General features: G+C 38.4%; 1 protein-coding gene across 1 annotated transcript in view; it reads left to right on the top strand.

Moving 5' to 3' along the window:
* RELN (reelin) overlaps nt 1-17,959 on the top strand; it is a 375,213-nt gene that overhangs the window by 240,561 nt on the left and 116,693 nt on the right. The window contains exons 21-25 of the mRNA XM_006140794.3: nt 2,210-2,347; nt 3,191-3,377; nt 8,873-9,078; nt 13,369-13,540; nt 14,253-14,453. Coding sequence (XP_006140856.1) covers nt 2,210-2,347; nt 3,191-3,377; nt 8,873-9,078; nt 13,369-13,540; nt 14,253-14,453 — 904 coding nt within the window. The remainder of the gene's footprint in view (nt 1-2,209; nt 2,348-3,190; nt 3,378-8,872; nt 9,079-13,368; nt 13,541-14,252; nt 14,454-17,959) is intronic.

Genomic DNA, 17,959 nt, shown 5'->3' with positions numbered 1-17,959 from the left:
CACATTTGAGAGCTGGAAGGGATCTTAGAAATCAGTTTGCCTAAACCCTTTATTTGAGAGGTGAGGAACTAAAGGGCCCTCAAGGCTTAAATTTCTCACTAAAGGTCACATAGCTGACAAATTGCAGGACTAGGGTCTTGAGGGTCTTGTCCTGTGCCAGGACTCTTGGTACATTCTTCACTCCATTACCTATAAATGTCAAAAGTGGGCTGCCCTTTTCTGACGCGTTCATCCACTCATTGACTCATTTTTTTAGCACTTCTTTTTTGAGCACCTACTTTATTCTGTTCCTGTGCAAACTATTGAGACACAAGATTTCCCTGTCCCCAAAAGAGCTCACAGACTACTCACCATAGCCCCGGTCTGGACTTGGATTCTAATTCATCTTAAAGGAAAAGAGCAAGTCAGCTCTCCTTTCATGATGACGGTGGTATGTGAGCTTCTTTCTTTCCTTTTTGGAAGGCTCTGTGCTCTAAGATAATGTATCTAGTATGTTTTTCCAAGAACCATTTATTAATGGGACCGTGAAAATTGTGATGGTTGTTTGATTACAAATATAAGTCTATTACCATAGAAGAGGTGGAACGTTCGTGTCATTGTCTGCCTCTTCACACTGATATGCAGCAAACCTGTGTCTCCTAGATGTACCTCAGGGTATCCTAGAATTATCCCATTAGGAATAAAATGCAACATATTAGCTACAGACCATTGGTAAAATAAACAGTAAAGGCTTAGTCTGGATTTTAACAGTCTGTTATGTACTTAGGGAGTACTTAATATGTAGGTAATTGATGCTTTAGAGTTTAATGGATCATTCAGAGTCATTAAGATCAAGTGTATCTGTACAGTGTGCTCGGGGAAATTTTAATCAATGGAACTGAGCATGCACAATAATTCTTTTTTTGGTTTGGTTTTGTTTGCACTTTGACTAGAAGAACTAATCTCAGATCCCTGAAAGTTCCTACAGGTGAAAAATGCACTATAATTTTAAAAGAATATTTTATAGTAGTCAAGAATGGAAGCCTTCTTGACTTTACCCCCCTAATATCCTCTTCTCTAGACTTACTATCTGATTTCAATGAATAAGGTCCCACATGGTCCTACAGGTCTCTCTACCTGTAATGGATCATTTAACTCTTTTTTTTCTCTTAATGTAAGCTCGTCTATCAAACTCAAGCAAGTTAGTGTTTCAGAAATAAGCAGAATTTAGGGGCCAGTAGGTGGTGTGGTGGTTAGGGCACTGGACTCCCACAAGGCTAACAGTGGTTCGAATCTCAGACCTGGGGCTTGCTTTCTCACTCTCCTTCTTTCTCTATCTGGTAAAATTGAAGAATAAAAGTCATAAATAAAATTAAATAAATAAATAATTTTTAAAAAAGAAAGAAGGAAGGAAAATTTAGCATCCAGATCATCTTACTTGTAATATAGTACATTATGGTATGTCTTCTCAACCCCAAAATAATATCCCCTAGCAAACTTTTGTTTTATGAGTGCTAACCGAAAACCTTCCTGTAACTGCTAATGTGTTTATTTTAGAAAAGGTACTACTCTAGGTAAAATATCTTGTGAAAGACAAACTCAATTTCACGTGTCTTATATAAAGATACCTCTTAATATTTAATACCCTTTAAATATTCTTTCTTTTTTAGAGAGATTTTTGCTACAGAGTGCATGTGCTCACCAGAGAGATGGAAAGAGGCAGAGAGACAGAAAATGAGAAATCACCCCGCAGGGGATGGCCACACCACTATACCTTCTCCTTTATTCTCCTCTTGGGATTTTGGGCATGCACACCAACACCCCCAGTGTGAGTTTTAAGCCACTGGGTCTGGGACTTAAACCACAGTTGACTATGTGGGAGTCCAGTAACTTTACCATTATGACATCTGCTGGTCCCTAAATATTCTTTTTTATTACTTTTCTTTTTCTATTAAAAAATCTCTACATAACTACAACAATAAAAATAAAATTCAGTATTTTGTTTTTCTATAAAATATCTCAAATGAATTAAGATTAAAGTATATCCAATACAGGCAGATTTCTTTTTAACTTTCAGGGTAGAATTGTTGCACTGCATAGCAACAGAGTGGGAATTAAAGAAAAGTGATGGGCAACTAAATAAAAGCTGCGTGAAAGATTTTGCACCCTGACATTCGTTGTACCACCACTGCATGTTGGCTGAATTGTTTTTATTACTATACCTTTTTAGGTCCAGTGCCACTCGCTTCCGCTGGAGTCAGAGCTATTACACAGCCCAGGACGAGTGGGCTTTAGACAGCATTTACATTGGGCAACAGTGTCCTAATATGTGCAATGGGCATGGCTCGTGTGACCATGGCATGTGCAGGTAACATGTGCCAGAAAGTGGGATTGACTCCGTTTCTCAGGATTTGTGTCTATAAAGCATACTGCAGCAGTCTTCATCAGAGACTGAAGGTGTAAACAGACTGATGGATAGTGAAATAGCCAAAAGAACATCACTCTTTCTCTTCTTATTTTAAATGTAAAATATCCCATTACATGAAAGTAAGTATAAGACCATATATTCTAAACCTCAACATCTGATCTCAAGACAAGACCACATGGGTTTAAAGTTCAGAGTTTATTAAAAGAGCCTTGCTATTGCTTCCACTTCTCCCAGCAGTATTAAAGCATTAGTCAAACGTGACTGTATGCATTCCTACGCAGCTGCACCACAAGTTCAAGGTTGCATACAGAGGGAGGTGGTGATTATCACTAATGAGAATGAGAAAGGAGCAGATTTGAATACTTAGAGACATGATTTAATCAGAAGGAGGAATTATAAAATGTGGGCAAAGTTACACGTGAGTTAAGCAAACAAACATTTACGTGTGACTTTTTAAGTCTACAAGAACATCCTGCTGTCCCTCCCCCCCACGCACACACACTCATAAGCACACATACCGATGCCCTTCTTCATTATTACTTGATACCTAAATTTTACCATGATAGCATTATTTCTTTCAAGAAAGAATTCTGCTCATTTTGGGGGTGTGGAAAACTGAAGGTTGTTACTATCACAAATACAGAGAAAAATGCTTTAGAGAAAAATCTAGTGCGAATAGAATGATCTGAGCAAAAGTAAGACGTAGGCACTGGTTTAGAGCAGGAGTCTGCTGCATTAACAGGTGAACCTATGACTTGATTACTCAGTCCTGCTCTCTCACAGGTGTGACCAGGGATACCAAGGTACAGAATGCCACCCAGAAGCTGCACTTCCTTCAACAATCATGTCTGATTTTGAGAACCAGAATGGTTGGGAGTCAGACTGGCAAGAAGTTATTGGAGGCGAAATTGTAAAACCAGAACAAGGGTGTGGTGTCATCTCTTCTGGATCATCTCTGTACTTCAATAAGGTACGGCTAAGAGCTGGAGTAAGTCATCAAGGCAATGGCTGGTTTAATATGTGATGGGTTCACGAGGCAGTCTGAACTCAGAAGGTACAAATATGAAATGGTTTTGTTGTTTCCCATGTCCCTTGCTTTTGACTGAGCTTTGTCAAAATTTTATCCCTTAACTCTATCTTGGAAGACCCTTGTAGTTTTATGATTGCTCTTGGTTACTACAAATTCAGGTTAAGTCAGTTTACAATTCCTGCACCTGTTATACATGATTTAAATCCCATTACTTTTCTTTCTTTCAAGGTCAGCTGGGTTTGTGTCTTGAGAGTCTTTGAGAGGAGAAGCTTATTGTTTTTTTCTCATCCTTACCTTAGGAGGGTGTGTGAGTGTGCAGACCTGGGGCTGGAGAGTATGTGGAGGGTGGGAGTGGTGTCGTTTACAGGTTAAGGACAGCATCTGGAGGCAGGCTTCACATTTCATCTGATTCTGCCACCTTCCAGCTCTGTGACTTTGGGCATATTATTTAACCTCCTTATGATGTAGTTTCCTCATCTGTAAAGTGGGGATATTGAGCATCTACCTCATCAGGGTTCTTATGTAGATAAAATGAGTCTTTTCCAGCTCAGTTTGGTGGCTGCTCATTGTGTCTGCTGATGTAAATTCCACATAAAAGTTTTTCTTGCACTGTTCAGCCTCCCATGTGGTAGCACCAGATTAAGTGTGCAGATTGGTAGACACCAACTATGGATATGGGTGCCAGTTAGTATCTCTAAGGCTGATTCTCTTGGAATACTCCCCAACCTGTATGACTTAGGGATGATAAAAGGCAACCACCTCCCTTTCCTCCCTCACTGCAATCTAGGCAGGACATTTTCTCCCCTTTCCACCACTTTATCTCCTTATTTAGTCTTCGATGGGACTGAAGGGAGGAAAAGATCCAGTCTCCAACCTAATTATTACAGCTCTTTTTGAAACATGCATTGATTAATACCACTTCTTTCTAGCAGGGATATAGCCACCCATTCTGAAACAACTGACAATGTAGTAAGGAGACATGTGTGGGTGATATACCATAGGGCTGATATGTTGCAGAATCTGTTTGGGCAGAAATCCAAGACAAGGTAATTTATGCAAATGCAAAAATAGGTAGAGGTTTTGTTTTCATGCAGGTGCAGAACAAAGAATCAGCAAGTAAACAAGGTAGAGAAAAATCAGAGCTGGATTCCAATTAACAATATTTTCTATCCGTTCATGTTGAAGGTCCCAACAATTATTGTTAGAGACAATAGTAATAAATATAGTGTATTGTTTGAATTTGTATACACTGCATAATTGTGCAGAAGTGGGAAGTTGTGCTTCCTATAAGCATCAATCTTAAAATAGGACTGTTATTGTTCACCAATATGTACTCAAACATCCCAATAAATGTGTCTTATGTACATGCACATGCACACACAGATATTTTAAACATATAAGAGTTCTAAGTATGTAGCTATTTTTTTTCCCATTTAATTCAAGATCATTTCTGGAGTCAGATCCCTGGGTGTATCTGGGCTCCAAAAATCATTAATCAGTTTACGTTGCAAAGTTATTGCATCTGTCAGTATCTCAATTTTCAGGCTATAAAGTTGAATGTCTGGAGGATGGAGTTAATGCAGGTAAGAATAAGGAATAGTGGTGGGTACATAGAAGAGCCCAGTAAGTGTTGGCTATCATAATGATGTCTTATGAGAGTAAATTTCAAGTCAGTACTATTGAATATTTCCATATATATGTCCTGCTACTAACTTAAAAGCATCATTACAAAAGTAAAATTATATTCCTTTCCTGTAAAGTGGGGATATTGAGTATCTACCTCATCAGGGCTCTTATGTAGATGAAATGAATCTTTTCCGGCTCAATTTGGTGACTGCAATTGTGCCAATTCAATTTTCTCCCTAAGCTTTTGTCAAAACATCTCAAGGTCATTTTTATTTTTTTTCTGATATATCATTCCTATCTACCATCAATTCTAAATGAGAGAAAATATCTTCAGCAAACTAGAGGTGGGGGAATCTGATTCATGTGATCAAACACAAGGAGAGCCTGGATGGAATTGCCCTCAGAGATATCTGGAACCACAAACTCAAATGCCCACGGAACATTCTCCTTCAGAGTGCAATATTTTCAGGTCAGCTGTCACTGTGAGAGTGGAACCCTAGAAAAGAGTTTTCTAAAGCAGTTCCGTTGGAACCAGGGAAGATTTCCAACTGGCCAATCACAGTGTGGAGGGAGAAGTAGTGTACTATGATTGGCAGAACTCACCAGTTGGGCAGAGAGGTGGGACAGACAGTTTGGCAGCCCCACCAGCAGGCATACTCAGGTGCAGAAGGGGTATCAAGCCAAAGGAAGGATTCCTTGGCCCATTTTCATATCACCCTAGGTAAATTTATCTAAAAACATAATTCTTTCTTTACCCTCTCCTCTCACAAATGCTCAGGATGGTGTCCAGTACTATCTTAATTATGTAACTTATATTCATCTTCCAAACATGAGCCCTTTTTTTCAGCCAGGAAGCTCTCCTCCTCATTCAAGATTTGCCAGTTTCTCCACCTTTGCTCAGACCACTGCTTGCCATTATGCCTTCCATCTTCTTCGCATTCACAGGAAACTTTCCGCATTCTGCTCAGATGCTGCTGCTTCAGGAAGCCTTCTGGAGCTTTGGCAAACTGTACTCTCTTCCCTTAGAAGTCTTCTGTTATTTATATGGCCATAGATCATATTTTTATTTTTATCCTCACAGTACCCTGGCAGAAAGCAAAAAAAAAAAATCCCACTGACTGAGCCAAGTCTTGATAAGGCTTTCAGATCAGACATCCAGGCTATGTTTTAGGCATTTACATATCAATAAATACTCTTGAAACTAAATTAACTAGAAACATTAATAGATCATCATATGATCGAATAGATTTCAACAAGGAATCAGACTTGGTCTGTAGCCCTCAGTTGCCATTGCTGTCTCTGTGAACTCCTTTCACATTCGTTTTATAACACAGAATTTTCTGCCTGGTTTACTTGTTGAAGAAAGGAAAGGATGAATAAATGAGTAAATTTAAGATAGGAAAGTGGAAACCAACAAAAGATTCTGAAGAAGTGCTTATTTTTAAGTATATATAATAGAATTCTTTGTTTCCTTGTGGCATTTTGATTAAAGAAGACTTTAATGGGAGACAAAAGATGAAGATTCATGAAATATTTTAGAGGTTTTATAATAAATGTTCTAGATTCTGAAAGTATTATCTGTTACAACTTGTTTTATTTTAGCTAAATCCTTAAACAGCAAACTGTTTTAACTGAAAATGGGAGGGGGAGTTGTGGGACATTTTCCATACTCCAAGAATGAGAAGATACTTAACCTATCATTCCAACACACATTCACGTCTACAAATACGCACATGAATACATCGATCATAGTGTAATAGAAAAACTTCAAGATACATGTTTACATCAAATTCTAAATTTCTACAAAAATGTTACCACAAACCACTTCCAAACTTTCATTTTTTTTTCTTCCTTTAAAACAGTTTTCAGCATTTAAGGTGCTATTATCTAAGAGAAAACACTTTCAGTGCCAAACTAAGCATTCGTTGTTATCTTCCACCATTTACAAAAATCCCACAAAACATTCTTTCAAAATCTCTATAGACTAACACCATGGTCTCCTGGAAAAACCACACTACTATGTGAATTTCACAATAGAACAATCATTCCAACCAGCTAATTGTGATAATTGGATTTTCATTATTCTTCCACCACGCCCGCCCCCCCCCCCCCCTGCTCCTCCTTAGAACTTTATCCTTCTGGCCCATTTCCACATGCCAAGTCCTTCATGAGAGTTTCCTGGTTTGGAATTAACCTGCTAAGTAGTTTTCCGTCTAAAAATCATTCTTTCTGTAATGATCCCGATGCTTGAAAATCATGGATCTCTGAGGTGTTTGTCACTTATAGTATTTCAGATCAATAAGAAAAAATATTAAAATCACATATAGCAAATTAAAAATGTGTACTCATTATAAGATTTCTGCAAACATATACTTAAAATTGAGAGTTCCAAAGGAAAAATTCATGTCTCAAAGTTAACTTGTAAATAACAAATTAAAAAATAAAACTAGGAAAAACCTGAATTTATGAAAAAAAAAACTTCAATTCTCATTTTGCTAGTACTCTCATTTATTTTGAAATCTTTTAATTGACTTTAGATCTATTAGTAGCAGCACACTCTACAGTGTTTTCTCCTGTGATTTCTAATAACTTAAAGCCTTTCTTAATTAAGTTAGTGGATTAGAGTAGGGTTTAAATTACAAGTCAGAGGGGTATTTGTCTGTATACTCTATGTAGTATCTCAGTTTTTCTTCCTGACTATTAATTAAACTCCCTGAGAGCTGTCTAAGACCAGTTCAAGATGTCCATGACTTAGCTTGGGCAGAATCCATTAGGTGGAAGAATATTTTAAGCAAACCCCTCTTCAGTCCCATTAGCATGACACCATTTACATCAACAGGAAGGATGACAGACCTTGTCCATCTGTATCTCACATCTCAGGACAGTATTGTAACACGCAGGGGATACACTAAGCAAAGAAAGAAGTAACTAGATTAAGGATGTTTTTAACACTTTTAAGACACAAAAAAAGGCCATTTGGTGATTGCAAACATGGGTTTAAATGATCCTTCCCAACCTCTCTGTTTGAGAGAGAGAGAAGGAGGGGGCAGACCGACAGAAAGACAGACACAAGTACTCTTTCTTTTTTCAAGAAGTTTCTGACTTGCTTGTTTCGCTTTAATTCCTGTGGAAGAGAAATATCGGGGCATGTCTGTGAGAGGATATTCCCTCAGGAAGGCATGCCATGTGCTAGGCAGGTTCATCTAATTGTCACAGCTCCCTGAGAGGAAAGTATTATTACCTATGTTGTACCTTTGAGGAAAATAAAAGTTCAGAAAGATCACACAGCTAATGAACAGTGAGAACAGACTGAGATTCAAACTCAGCTCCAACTGATTTCAAAGTAGATGGTCTTACATCTTTATTGCTCTATCCGAAGGCAATTTACAAAGCAAGAATTGCAAGTAATTTAATTAAAATTAATTTTTCTTTATTTTTTTAAAAATCTTTCAAGTACTCTTTGTTAAAATGAGCAATTCCCAAGGGTCTCATAACCAATCTGGGAATCAATGATGAAGAGATTAAGCAAACATATTCAGGAACAATTAACTGTTGCCAGAGTAGAGACAACGAACTGGCCTAATGCTCCTCTCGACAATAAGTGGGGATAAAACTACCTCCACACAGCACTAGGATGCTCATGTGAATTTGGGACAGCAAAATGCCAAAGAGCTCCAAGATGATTGCATCTCTGATATTTCTGCCCTTGGAATGACTAAGACAAGACAATTGGGGAAATGATTGAATCTATTATTTTTCTATGTTTTGGAAATCTAACTGAACGTATAATTTTTCTGCCATTTGGAAAGGCTGGGAAAAGACAATTGGTGAGCTGGGATCTGGATACTTCTTGGGTGGACTTCGTCCAGTTCTACATCCAGATAGGCGGAGAAAGTGCTGCGTGCAACAAGCCTGACAGCAGAGAGGAGGGCGTCCTCCTTCAGTATAGCAACAACGGGGGCATCCAGTGGCACCTGCTGGCAGAGATGTACTTCTCAGACTTCAGCAAACCCAGGTAACCACCCACCTGATGGGTCTCTGGTGGTTTCCCAGAATGCCAAAGACGATATTACTGCAGATATGTTTCTAAAATGTTAACTGCTGCAAAAAAAAAAAAAATAGACAAACTTATAAGTATTTCACATGAATGATGGCTCAACATAAAAAGAGTTATTTCATTGACGTGGCTGGGTTGAAAACATTTGTGTTCATGTTTGAATGTTTAAAGATTTTTACAAAACTGTGACTAGAATAAAAACAAGATGATTGCAAATTGTTTTTCTAAAGAAAAGATGTGATAGAGAATTGTTTCACGCTCATTTTCCTATCTGCAAATTTGTTTCTAATATACACACAAAATATGTCTCACTGTTAGGTCTAATTTTTCACTTGGGTGCCTCCAGGGATGGTCCTAGACAATGTATCAGTGAGTCTGTCTGTGGAGCTCAGACTTTCTGAAATCTTATGCTGGCCTATCCCTGTCTTTATTTGGATAGATGGGGAATATATGTAATATAATGTCTTAGGCAATGACTATTGAAGAATTTGGGAAAAATGATTCATGTTTATTAGTAATACCTATACCAGGCAATCAGTGGATCTCTATATGTTTAGTTCTTTTGCAATTATGCAATATTTTGAAATTATATATTTATACTTTGTATTTTATGCTATAAGTTTCACTAAAATTTACTCAAGGACATTGTTTCTAGAGAGCTCTTTTTAGGGCTAACCAGTGGTGTGGTGATTGAGGTAGCTGGATTCCACATGACCAACTTAACAGTTTACATTCCAACCCCATGGCTTGAAAAACACACAGGATACACGTGCATAGGTACTCAAAATCCCAAAAGAAGAAATGTAGGAGAAGGGATTCTGTCACACCATCCATGTGCAGAGTGCTTTCTCACTTTCCCGGTGTTTTGGAGGAACTTTATATCTGGAAATACAAGCTGGCAAATATAGCTTTTTTTTTTTCTCATAAAGTACTTGTGCTCACCAGAGAGAAACAGTGAAAGGGAACGTGAGAAATCACCACCTGGGGAGATTGCACACTGCAGTCCCTTCTTCTCCATTCTCCTCCTGGGATTTTGGACACGCACGTCCACGGTGATCTTCAAGCCATTGGGTCCAGGACTTGAACTGCGATTGGGATATCAAATTATACGTAGCTCCCTCTCCAGTGAACGTACATGCCCTCTAACAATTTTTTTAAAAGAGAGAGAGAATTCCTTTTTTAAAATCTCTATATTTTCACTGTAATGCAAAAACAAATTTTATATGTTGACCACAAATCATTCATCTTTGACTTATTAATATTAACTTTGTCCCTCTTTTGCATTTTATAACTAAGTCTTGTTTTATTGAGAAAGATATATAGCTTAAGAATGTATAGATTGGATTCTTACAGAGTGAATGTATTTTAAACATACTACTTAAATCTATTTTTTATTGAATATTTATACATTCATTGTTTTAAAATGTTGTCATTAAAGGTGACATAAAGGTCATTAAAGTAGACATGCAGGTATAACAATGAAAAGAAATTTTTTCCTAAGAGACGTTGGTGAGAGGAGAAACCAGAAAAAAAGACAACTGGATGAAACAAGAGACAAGCATCCAGGGAGAAAGTCAGGAATGGCGGCTAGGAGATTGGAGCCTAGTGAAATGCCCTAGGGTGCAGTACAGTAAAGGGAATTGATAATGGTGCCAAACCATCTTAAACAATTTAAAATAACTCAAATAAGGGCCAGTAAGTGGCATGGTGGATAAGATGTTGAACTCCCACATAGCTGACTGCAACCTGTATCCCGGATCTTATGGCTTAATAATCACACCAGGTGCATGTGCATGTGCATGAGTGCCCAAGATCCCAGGAGAATGGAGGAGAAAGGATTGTGGTATGGCCATCCCCACTAGGGAGTGGTTTCGCCCTTTCCTTCTCATTGTCTTCGTCTCTCTCTGGCAAGCACATGTGCAAAAACCTTAAAAGTTTTCAAAAATAAAAAATAATAAAAAGTAAAAAAATAATCTAATTATTAATCTGAAATTTTGAGAGTTCAGGAAAATGACTAGATAACTATGTAGACACACAAAAAAATTTAGTGGTGTCCTCAAATTCCAAAAATACTTAGTGTTGACAGAAGTCATTAACTTGCACTCAAGAAGTATGTGAACTGACTCAAATACTACACGAAATACTTCATTTAGGAAAATTTTTATAGAAAGTCGGAAAATTTCACCAGATTCTTAGAGTTCTTAGACACTAAAATGGTAAAAGAAAAAAAAAAAAAACTCTCTGAATTGAAAATACAGGGAAAGACCCCATTCATGATGGCAAGTACATAAATAAATATAAGAAATAGCTTTAACAATCCTGAGGATGTCTGTGAAGAAAACTATAAAACTTCCTTCACGGTTATATAAAAAAATTAATAAATGGAAAATAATACAACATTTCTGGACAGAAAAACTGAGTAGTATGATAGGAAGACATCTCTTCATTTATATTTAATGTAATTCCAATCAAAATCATAACGGTGTTTTGGAGGAACTTTATATATGGAAATACAAGCTGGCAAATATAGCTTTTTTTTTTCTCATAAAGTACTTGTGCTCACCAGAGAGAAACGGTGAAAGGGAATGTGAGACACCACCTGGGGAGATTGTACACTGCAGTCCCTTCTTCTCCATTGTCCTCCTGGGATTTTGGGCACACACGTCCAGTGTGATCTTCAAGCCATTGAGTCCAGGACTTGAACTGCGATTGGGATATCAAATTATACGTGTAATACGTATATAATGCACTATATAAAGATTATAGACTGTGTTGATATACATCAAAATGTTAACAGAGCCCAACCCTATGCAGTAGATTATAGATAATTTGTATTTATTTATTTATTTATTTTTAGAGTTTTTACCAGTAGGGCTGCGTGTGCTCACCAGAGAGAGAGAGGGAGAGAGACAAAGATGTGAGAGGGAAAGCGAGAAATTATCTCCCCAGGAGAGGTGGCAATGCACCAATTCCTTCTCCTCCATTATCCTCCTGGGATCTTGAGCACATGTGCCTGGCATGAGTTTCAAGTCACCAGGTCCAGTTCGCAAACTGCGGTCGGCCATGTGGGAGTCTAGCAATGGAACCACTACACCTTCTGCTGACCCCAACTTGTATTTATTTATTTATTTATTTATTTATTTATTTATTTATTTATTTATTTGGTCTAGAAGGAGATTTTTCCTATAGGGCATGTGCACTTGCCTGAGAGACAGAGATAGAAAGCTAGAAATCACTGCCTGGCAGAGGGGAATGGACATGCTTCAATCCTTTCTCCTCCATTCTTCTCTTGGGATTTTGGGCACACACGCTCACATGCCTGGCATGAGTTTTAAGCCGCCAGTTCCGGGACTCAATCCACAGTGAACTACCTGGAAGTGTGCTGATGTAAGCATTACACCATCTGCTGGTCCCAGTTTGTATTTATTTTAATTGTACATTTGTGCTTTGGAAAATTTTAAAGTGCTATTTTTTTTTTTTTTGGAGAGGTTTTCGCCATAGGGCGCGTGCACTCGCCAGACAGACAGAGAGAGACAGAGAGACAGAAAGCGAGAAATCACCCCCCAGGGGGGATGGCCACACCGCAATCCCTTCTCCTCCATTCTCCTCTCGGGATCTTGGGCATGCATGCACACGCGCCTGGCGTGAGTTTTAAGCCACCGGGTCTGGGACGTGAACCGCGGTCGACTATGTGGGAGTCCAGCGACATAGCCATTACGCTAACTGCTGGTTCCCTAAAGTGCTATTTTAATATAACATATGAAACAATAGTTTTTCTCAATATTTCTTGAACAAGTCATGACTCTTGTTATGATAGTCAAAAGATATAGTTCAATGAATCGAACTTAGTTGAAATATTTTTTTCTCTTCTTTAAAAGATACATTTCCAGGGAACCAGCAGTTAGCGTAATGGCTAATTGCGGCGTGACCATCCCCCCTGGGGGGGGGGGGGATTTCTCGCTTTCTGTCTCTCTGTCTCTGTCTGGCGAGCGTACACGCCCTATAGCAAAAATACCTCTCCAAAAAAAAAAAAAAAAGATACATTTCCAAATGAAATACACATGACTGAGCCTAAACTACTTTTGTTAAAACTCTTGTCTGATCTGTCCAAACTTAGAAACTTTTCAAAAATATCAGGAGATAAAACAAAGCTAAATTTGCTCTTGACTATAGCCTTGTTATTTCAACAGTTGCTAAGGAGAACACAGCTTTTCCATTCCCAATCACAGATGATTTCCTTTTATGCAGATTTGTCTATCTGGAGCTTCCAGCTGCTGCCAAGACCCCTTGCACCAGGTTCCGCTGGTGGCAGCCTGTGTTCTCCGGGGAGGACTATGACCAGTGGGCAGTGGATGACATCATCATTCTGTCGGAGAAGCAGAAGCAGATCATTCCAGTGGTCAACCCAACTTTACCCCAGGTATTGCTCACATGCTTCAACTCCAGAAAAACAGAAATTCCAAGAGTGGCTGGAATAAATAACACATTTCCTTAAGGATTTAGTGCTTGACACTAAATGTGGAATGTAAATTTAAGTGGTTACACTTAATTTTTTTTTTTACTTTTTTTTTTTGTTTGGGAGAGGTTTTTTATGCTATAGGGCATGTGTACTCGCCAGACAGAGAGAGACATAGAGACAGAAAGCAAGAAATCACCCCCCAGGGGGGATGGTCACGCCGCAATCCCTTCTCCTCCATTCTCCTCTCGGGATCTTGGGCACGCACGCACACGCGCCAGTGTGAGTTTTAAGCCACTGGGTCCGGTTCGTGAACCGCAGTCGACTACATGGGAGTCCAGCGACATAGCCATTACGCTAACTGCTGGTTTACTTAATTTTTTTGTTACTTCTCTATGACACTAGTTCATGAATTATTTAGGTATTAAAAAAAAGACTACAAAGTCTGGCTAAGTCATCATGCAAATTTGTTAGTGTTTTTATAAAACAATATAGATACACAGTGGCATAAAAAATTTATTTGTTAAATCATCAGGAGAAAAAGTTAATAGAAAAAAAAAAAAGAAGTTAATTTAGACAGTCTTCTTTATTTTCCTAGAAATACAAATAGTACAGAGCTCAGCATATCCTGAACTCAACATTTCTTTCTTGGTGTTATTTGTATTGTTTCTATCAGAACTTTTATGAGAAGCCAGCTTTTGATTATCCTATGAATCAAATGAGTGTGTGGTTGATGTTGGCTAATGAAGGAATGGTTAAAAATGAAACCTTCTGTGCTGCCACGCCGTCCGCCATGGTCTTTGGAAAATCAGATGGAGATCGATTTGCAGTAACTCGCGATTTGACCCTGAAACCTGGATATGTGCTACAGTTCAAGGTATTTATGCACAAACTACTTCCCAGAGCATATTAAGGAGCAAAATAACCTCCAGATTCATAAATAAAACTCACAAAGTATGCAAATGTTAACATTCTATTAAAGAAGAGACTTGCTTGAACAAAGGTTTGACAATCTTAGAATTGCAATGCTTTTCAGCTCTCCTCATAAGGAAAATAATTTATCATTTTTGGGGGCTTTTTGGTTTTTTTTTTTTTAGAGACATTTTTGCTATAGGGCATGTGTGCTCGCCAGAGAGACAGAGACAGACAGAGAGACAGAAAGCAAGAAGTTACCCCCCCAGGGGTAATGGCCATGCTGCAATCCCTTCTCCATTCTTCTCTTGGGATTTTGGACATGCACACACAAGCGTCTGGCATGAGTTTTAATCTGCTACATCTGGGACTTGAACCGCAGTCAACTATGTGGAAGTCCAGCTATATAACATGTTGGCAATGTCACACCATCTGCTGGTCCCAGTTTATCAGTTTTTAAAGAGCTTCCAAAAGCTGTTTCTGTATTATATTTTTTTTAAGTGCTCATGGAATTCCACCAGAATTAAAAATAAAGTCAACTTTAGGACTTCTATCTGATTGTGATTTGAATAGATCCTATGCTTCTAAATAGTGATAGATAAGTTATTTTCAGCCTACTAGTGGTTTTTGGACTCAAGAGTTATTTTATGCTTTTACTTAGGAATTTCAAACAACTAATCTTCTTTTAATTTAGTAATTTTTTACTCCATCATCATTGTTCTCTTTAAAGCTGAGTGTGTTTCAGCTCTCTTATATCAATATGTATAGCAAGTATTTACTTTGACAAGCTTGTTTCAGAACCCTAATCAAAATTTCATTGTGTGTATAATAAAATCCCATTGGTGAATTCTGAGGTCGAAAATAATGCAGTTTTAATGAGCTAGCACAACTACATGGTCCTTACATAACGGCAGGATGCAGATGCTAAATAATTTACAAATGGAATTATTAAAGAGATCAGATGTTTATATGCAGCTCTTCAAATATAATTTCCACAGGTCTGTAAACAAGGAAGTTAGTCATAGATAATATGATTAGTAAAACATTACCCTTCCTTACTTAGACTTTGATGATAAACTGCAATAGAAGAACATCGATACCAGTGTATGACTGTATCTTCGACTGTTAGTATTGTCTATAATTATATCCAGATAACATTAATAGCAAATACATTTTCAAGATAGTATGATGTTTCTCATCTGACATCTGTCTATTTAGTCACAAAACCAATATAGTGTAAGTGTTCAAGTCTACAAGGTGATATTCTGAAGTTTAAAAAAATCTAAATAAAGAAAATATTGTTAAATATTTTTATTACTTGGGCCAGCTCCATAGACTCTTGGTTAAAGAGCTAGATCCTACATGGTTAATGACAGTTGGGATTCCAGCCTCAAAAGCTTGAGGGACCAGCAGTTAGCATAATGGCTATGTCGCTGGACTCCCATGTGGTCGACCGCGGTTTGAGTCCCGGCGGCTTACAATCTAAATAAAGAAAATATTGTTAAATATTTTTATTACTTGGGCCAGCTCCATAGACTCTTGGTTAAAGAGCTAGATCCTACATGGTTAATGACAGTTGGGATTCCAGCCTCAAAAGCTTGAGGGACCAGCAGTTAGCATAATGGCTATGTCGCTGGACTCCCATGTGGTCGACCGCGGTTTGAGTCCCGGCGGCTTACACTCACGCCGGTTGCGTGTGCGTGCGTGCCCAAGATCCTGAGAGGAGAATGAAGGAGAAGGGATTGCGACGTGGCCATCCACCCTGGGAGATGATTTCTCACTTTCTGTCTCTCTGTCTCTGTCTCTGTATTTCTGGTGAGCGCACACACCCTATGGCAAAAACCTCTCCAAAAAAAAAAAAAAAAAAGCTTGAAAAACATGTGTGGTACCTGTGCATTCATACCCAAAATCTCAACAGGATGGAGAAATGGAGCAAAAAGGATTGTAGTGTGACCACACTTTACTGGGGGGGGAGGGAGGGCAGTGATATTTTTATCTTCTTTGACTCTATCTGACCAAAAAAAAAAAAAAAAGAAAAGAAATCTAAGTACTTAAATAATAAGAATGCATAATACTTATGGAAAATCTTAATTCTTGAATCACACCAGCAAAAAACTCTTAATTTATGGCTGTTAATTAATAATAGGTATGCTATATGTGTCATTTAGGGACTGATCACTGATGTTTATTTGAAATTTACAAACAAGAATTTTGGTGTTATTTGACTAACATGCACAGCACCAATGCTATTTTATGTGACTGCTGTTACTTGTCAAATACCATGTGCTAGGAATATAAAAAATGAATGAAAGGGCCCTGGCTCTCACAGTGCTCAGAAGTGATCCAGAAAAGTAAATAGCTGCAATACACTCACAGGACTGCTACAGTCTAAGTAGGCTCTGGATGCTACAGAAGTACTCTGGATAGTGCCTAACATGTGGTAAGTACTCGGAAAATATCTATTAGTCAAATAAACTGATGAATGGATGGCTCCATTGAAATTGGAAATCCCTGGAAACACAAAGAGTTAACCAGCTGAAGAATGGGAGGGGAGAAATGCCAAGTAAAGGGAACAGAATGTGCAAATGCATGAAAATGCAGAGAAGATGACACATCTGGAAACTTGCAGGAGTATGTGTAGCAGAGGTGAGAGACAAGGCTGATCCTGATTGGTATTGCATTCTACACCAAGTCGCTTGGACATTATCCCAATGGCAATGAGTCATGGAAGATTTTTAATTCGGTGAGTGTCAGAATCAAACAAAATGTACTTTAGAGGACTCATTCTGGCTATTGTATAGATGTTTGGCTCAGGAAGGGAGCCACGTCAGCATGTACGTTCATTTAGTCACTCAGCAAATATTCATAAACCCTCTCTGTTCCAGGAATTTTCTAGACTATTTAAATAAATACAAATGTACAGAGTTTATGGTAGAAGATGGTTAGCATTTTGTAAAGGGTAGTTAGGTTGGCCTCACTAATAAAATGACATTTAATCCGCCATCTATAGAAGAGTGAAGGAATGTGGGGAAGGTCATTCCAGGCACAGGGATCAAAAAGGTACCACGGCTTTGAGGTGGGAGTATTTTGGGGAAGGTTCTAGAGACCACAAAGATTACATTATGACTAAAAGAAAGTAAGCGAGCAAGTGGGACAGGTAGAGAAAAAGCAAGGTCAAACTTTGACTTCTGTTAAGAATGAAATGATTGGCAGAAGAACGACATGCTCTGACTTAAGTGTTTAAAGAATAATGGGGCCTGGGAACCAGTAGTTAGCGTAATGGCTATGTCGCTGGACTCCCACGTAGTCGACCGCAGTTTGTGTCCTGGACCCAGTGGCTTAAAACTCACGCTGGGCGCGTGTGCGTGCGTGCCCAAGATCCCGAGAGAATGGAGGAGAAGGGATTGCAGTGTGACCATCCCCCCTGGGGGGTGATTTCTCGCTTTCTGTCTCTCTGTCTCTCTCTGTCTG

Source organism: Tupaia chinensis, unplaced genomic scaffold (assembly GCF_000334495.1).
Source record: "Tupaia chinensis unplaced genomic scaffold, TupChi_1.0 Scaffold000044_1, whole genome shotgun sequence".
In the NCBI taxonomy this organism is placed as follows: Eukaryota; Metazoa; Chordata; class Mammalia; order Scandentia; family Tupaiidae; genus Tupaia; species Tupaia belangeri.
The sequence above is the reverse complement of the archived record's forward strand: the minus strand, read 5'-3'. Positions and strand labels throughout refer to the sequence as shown.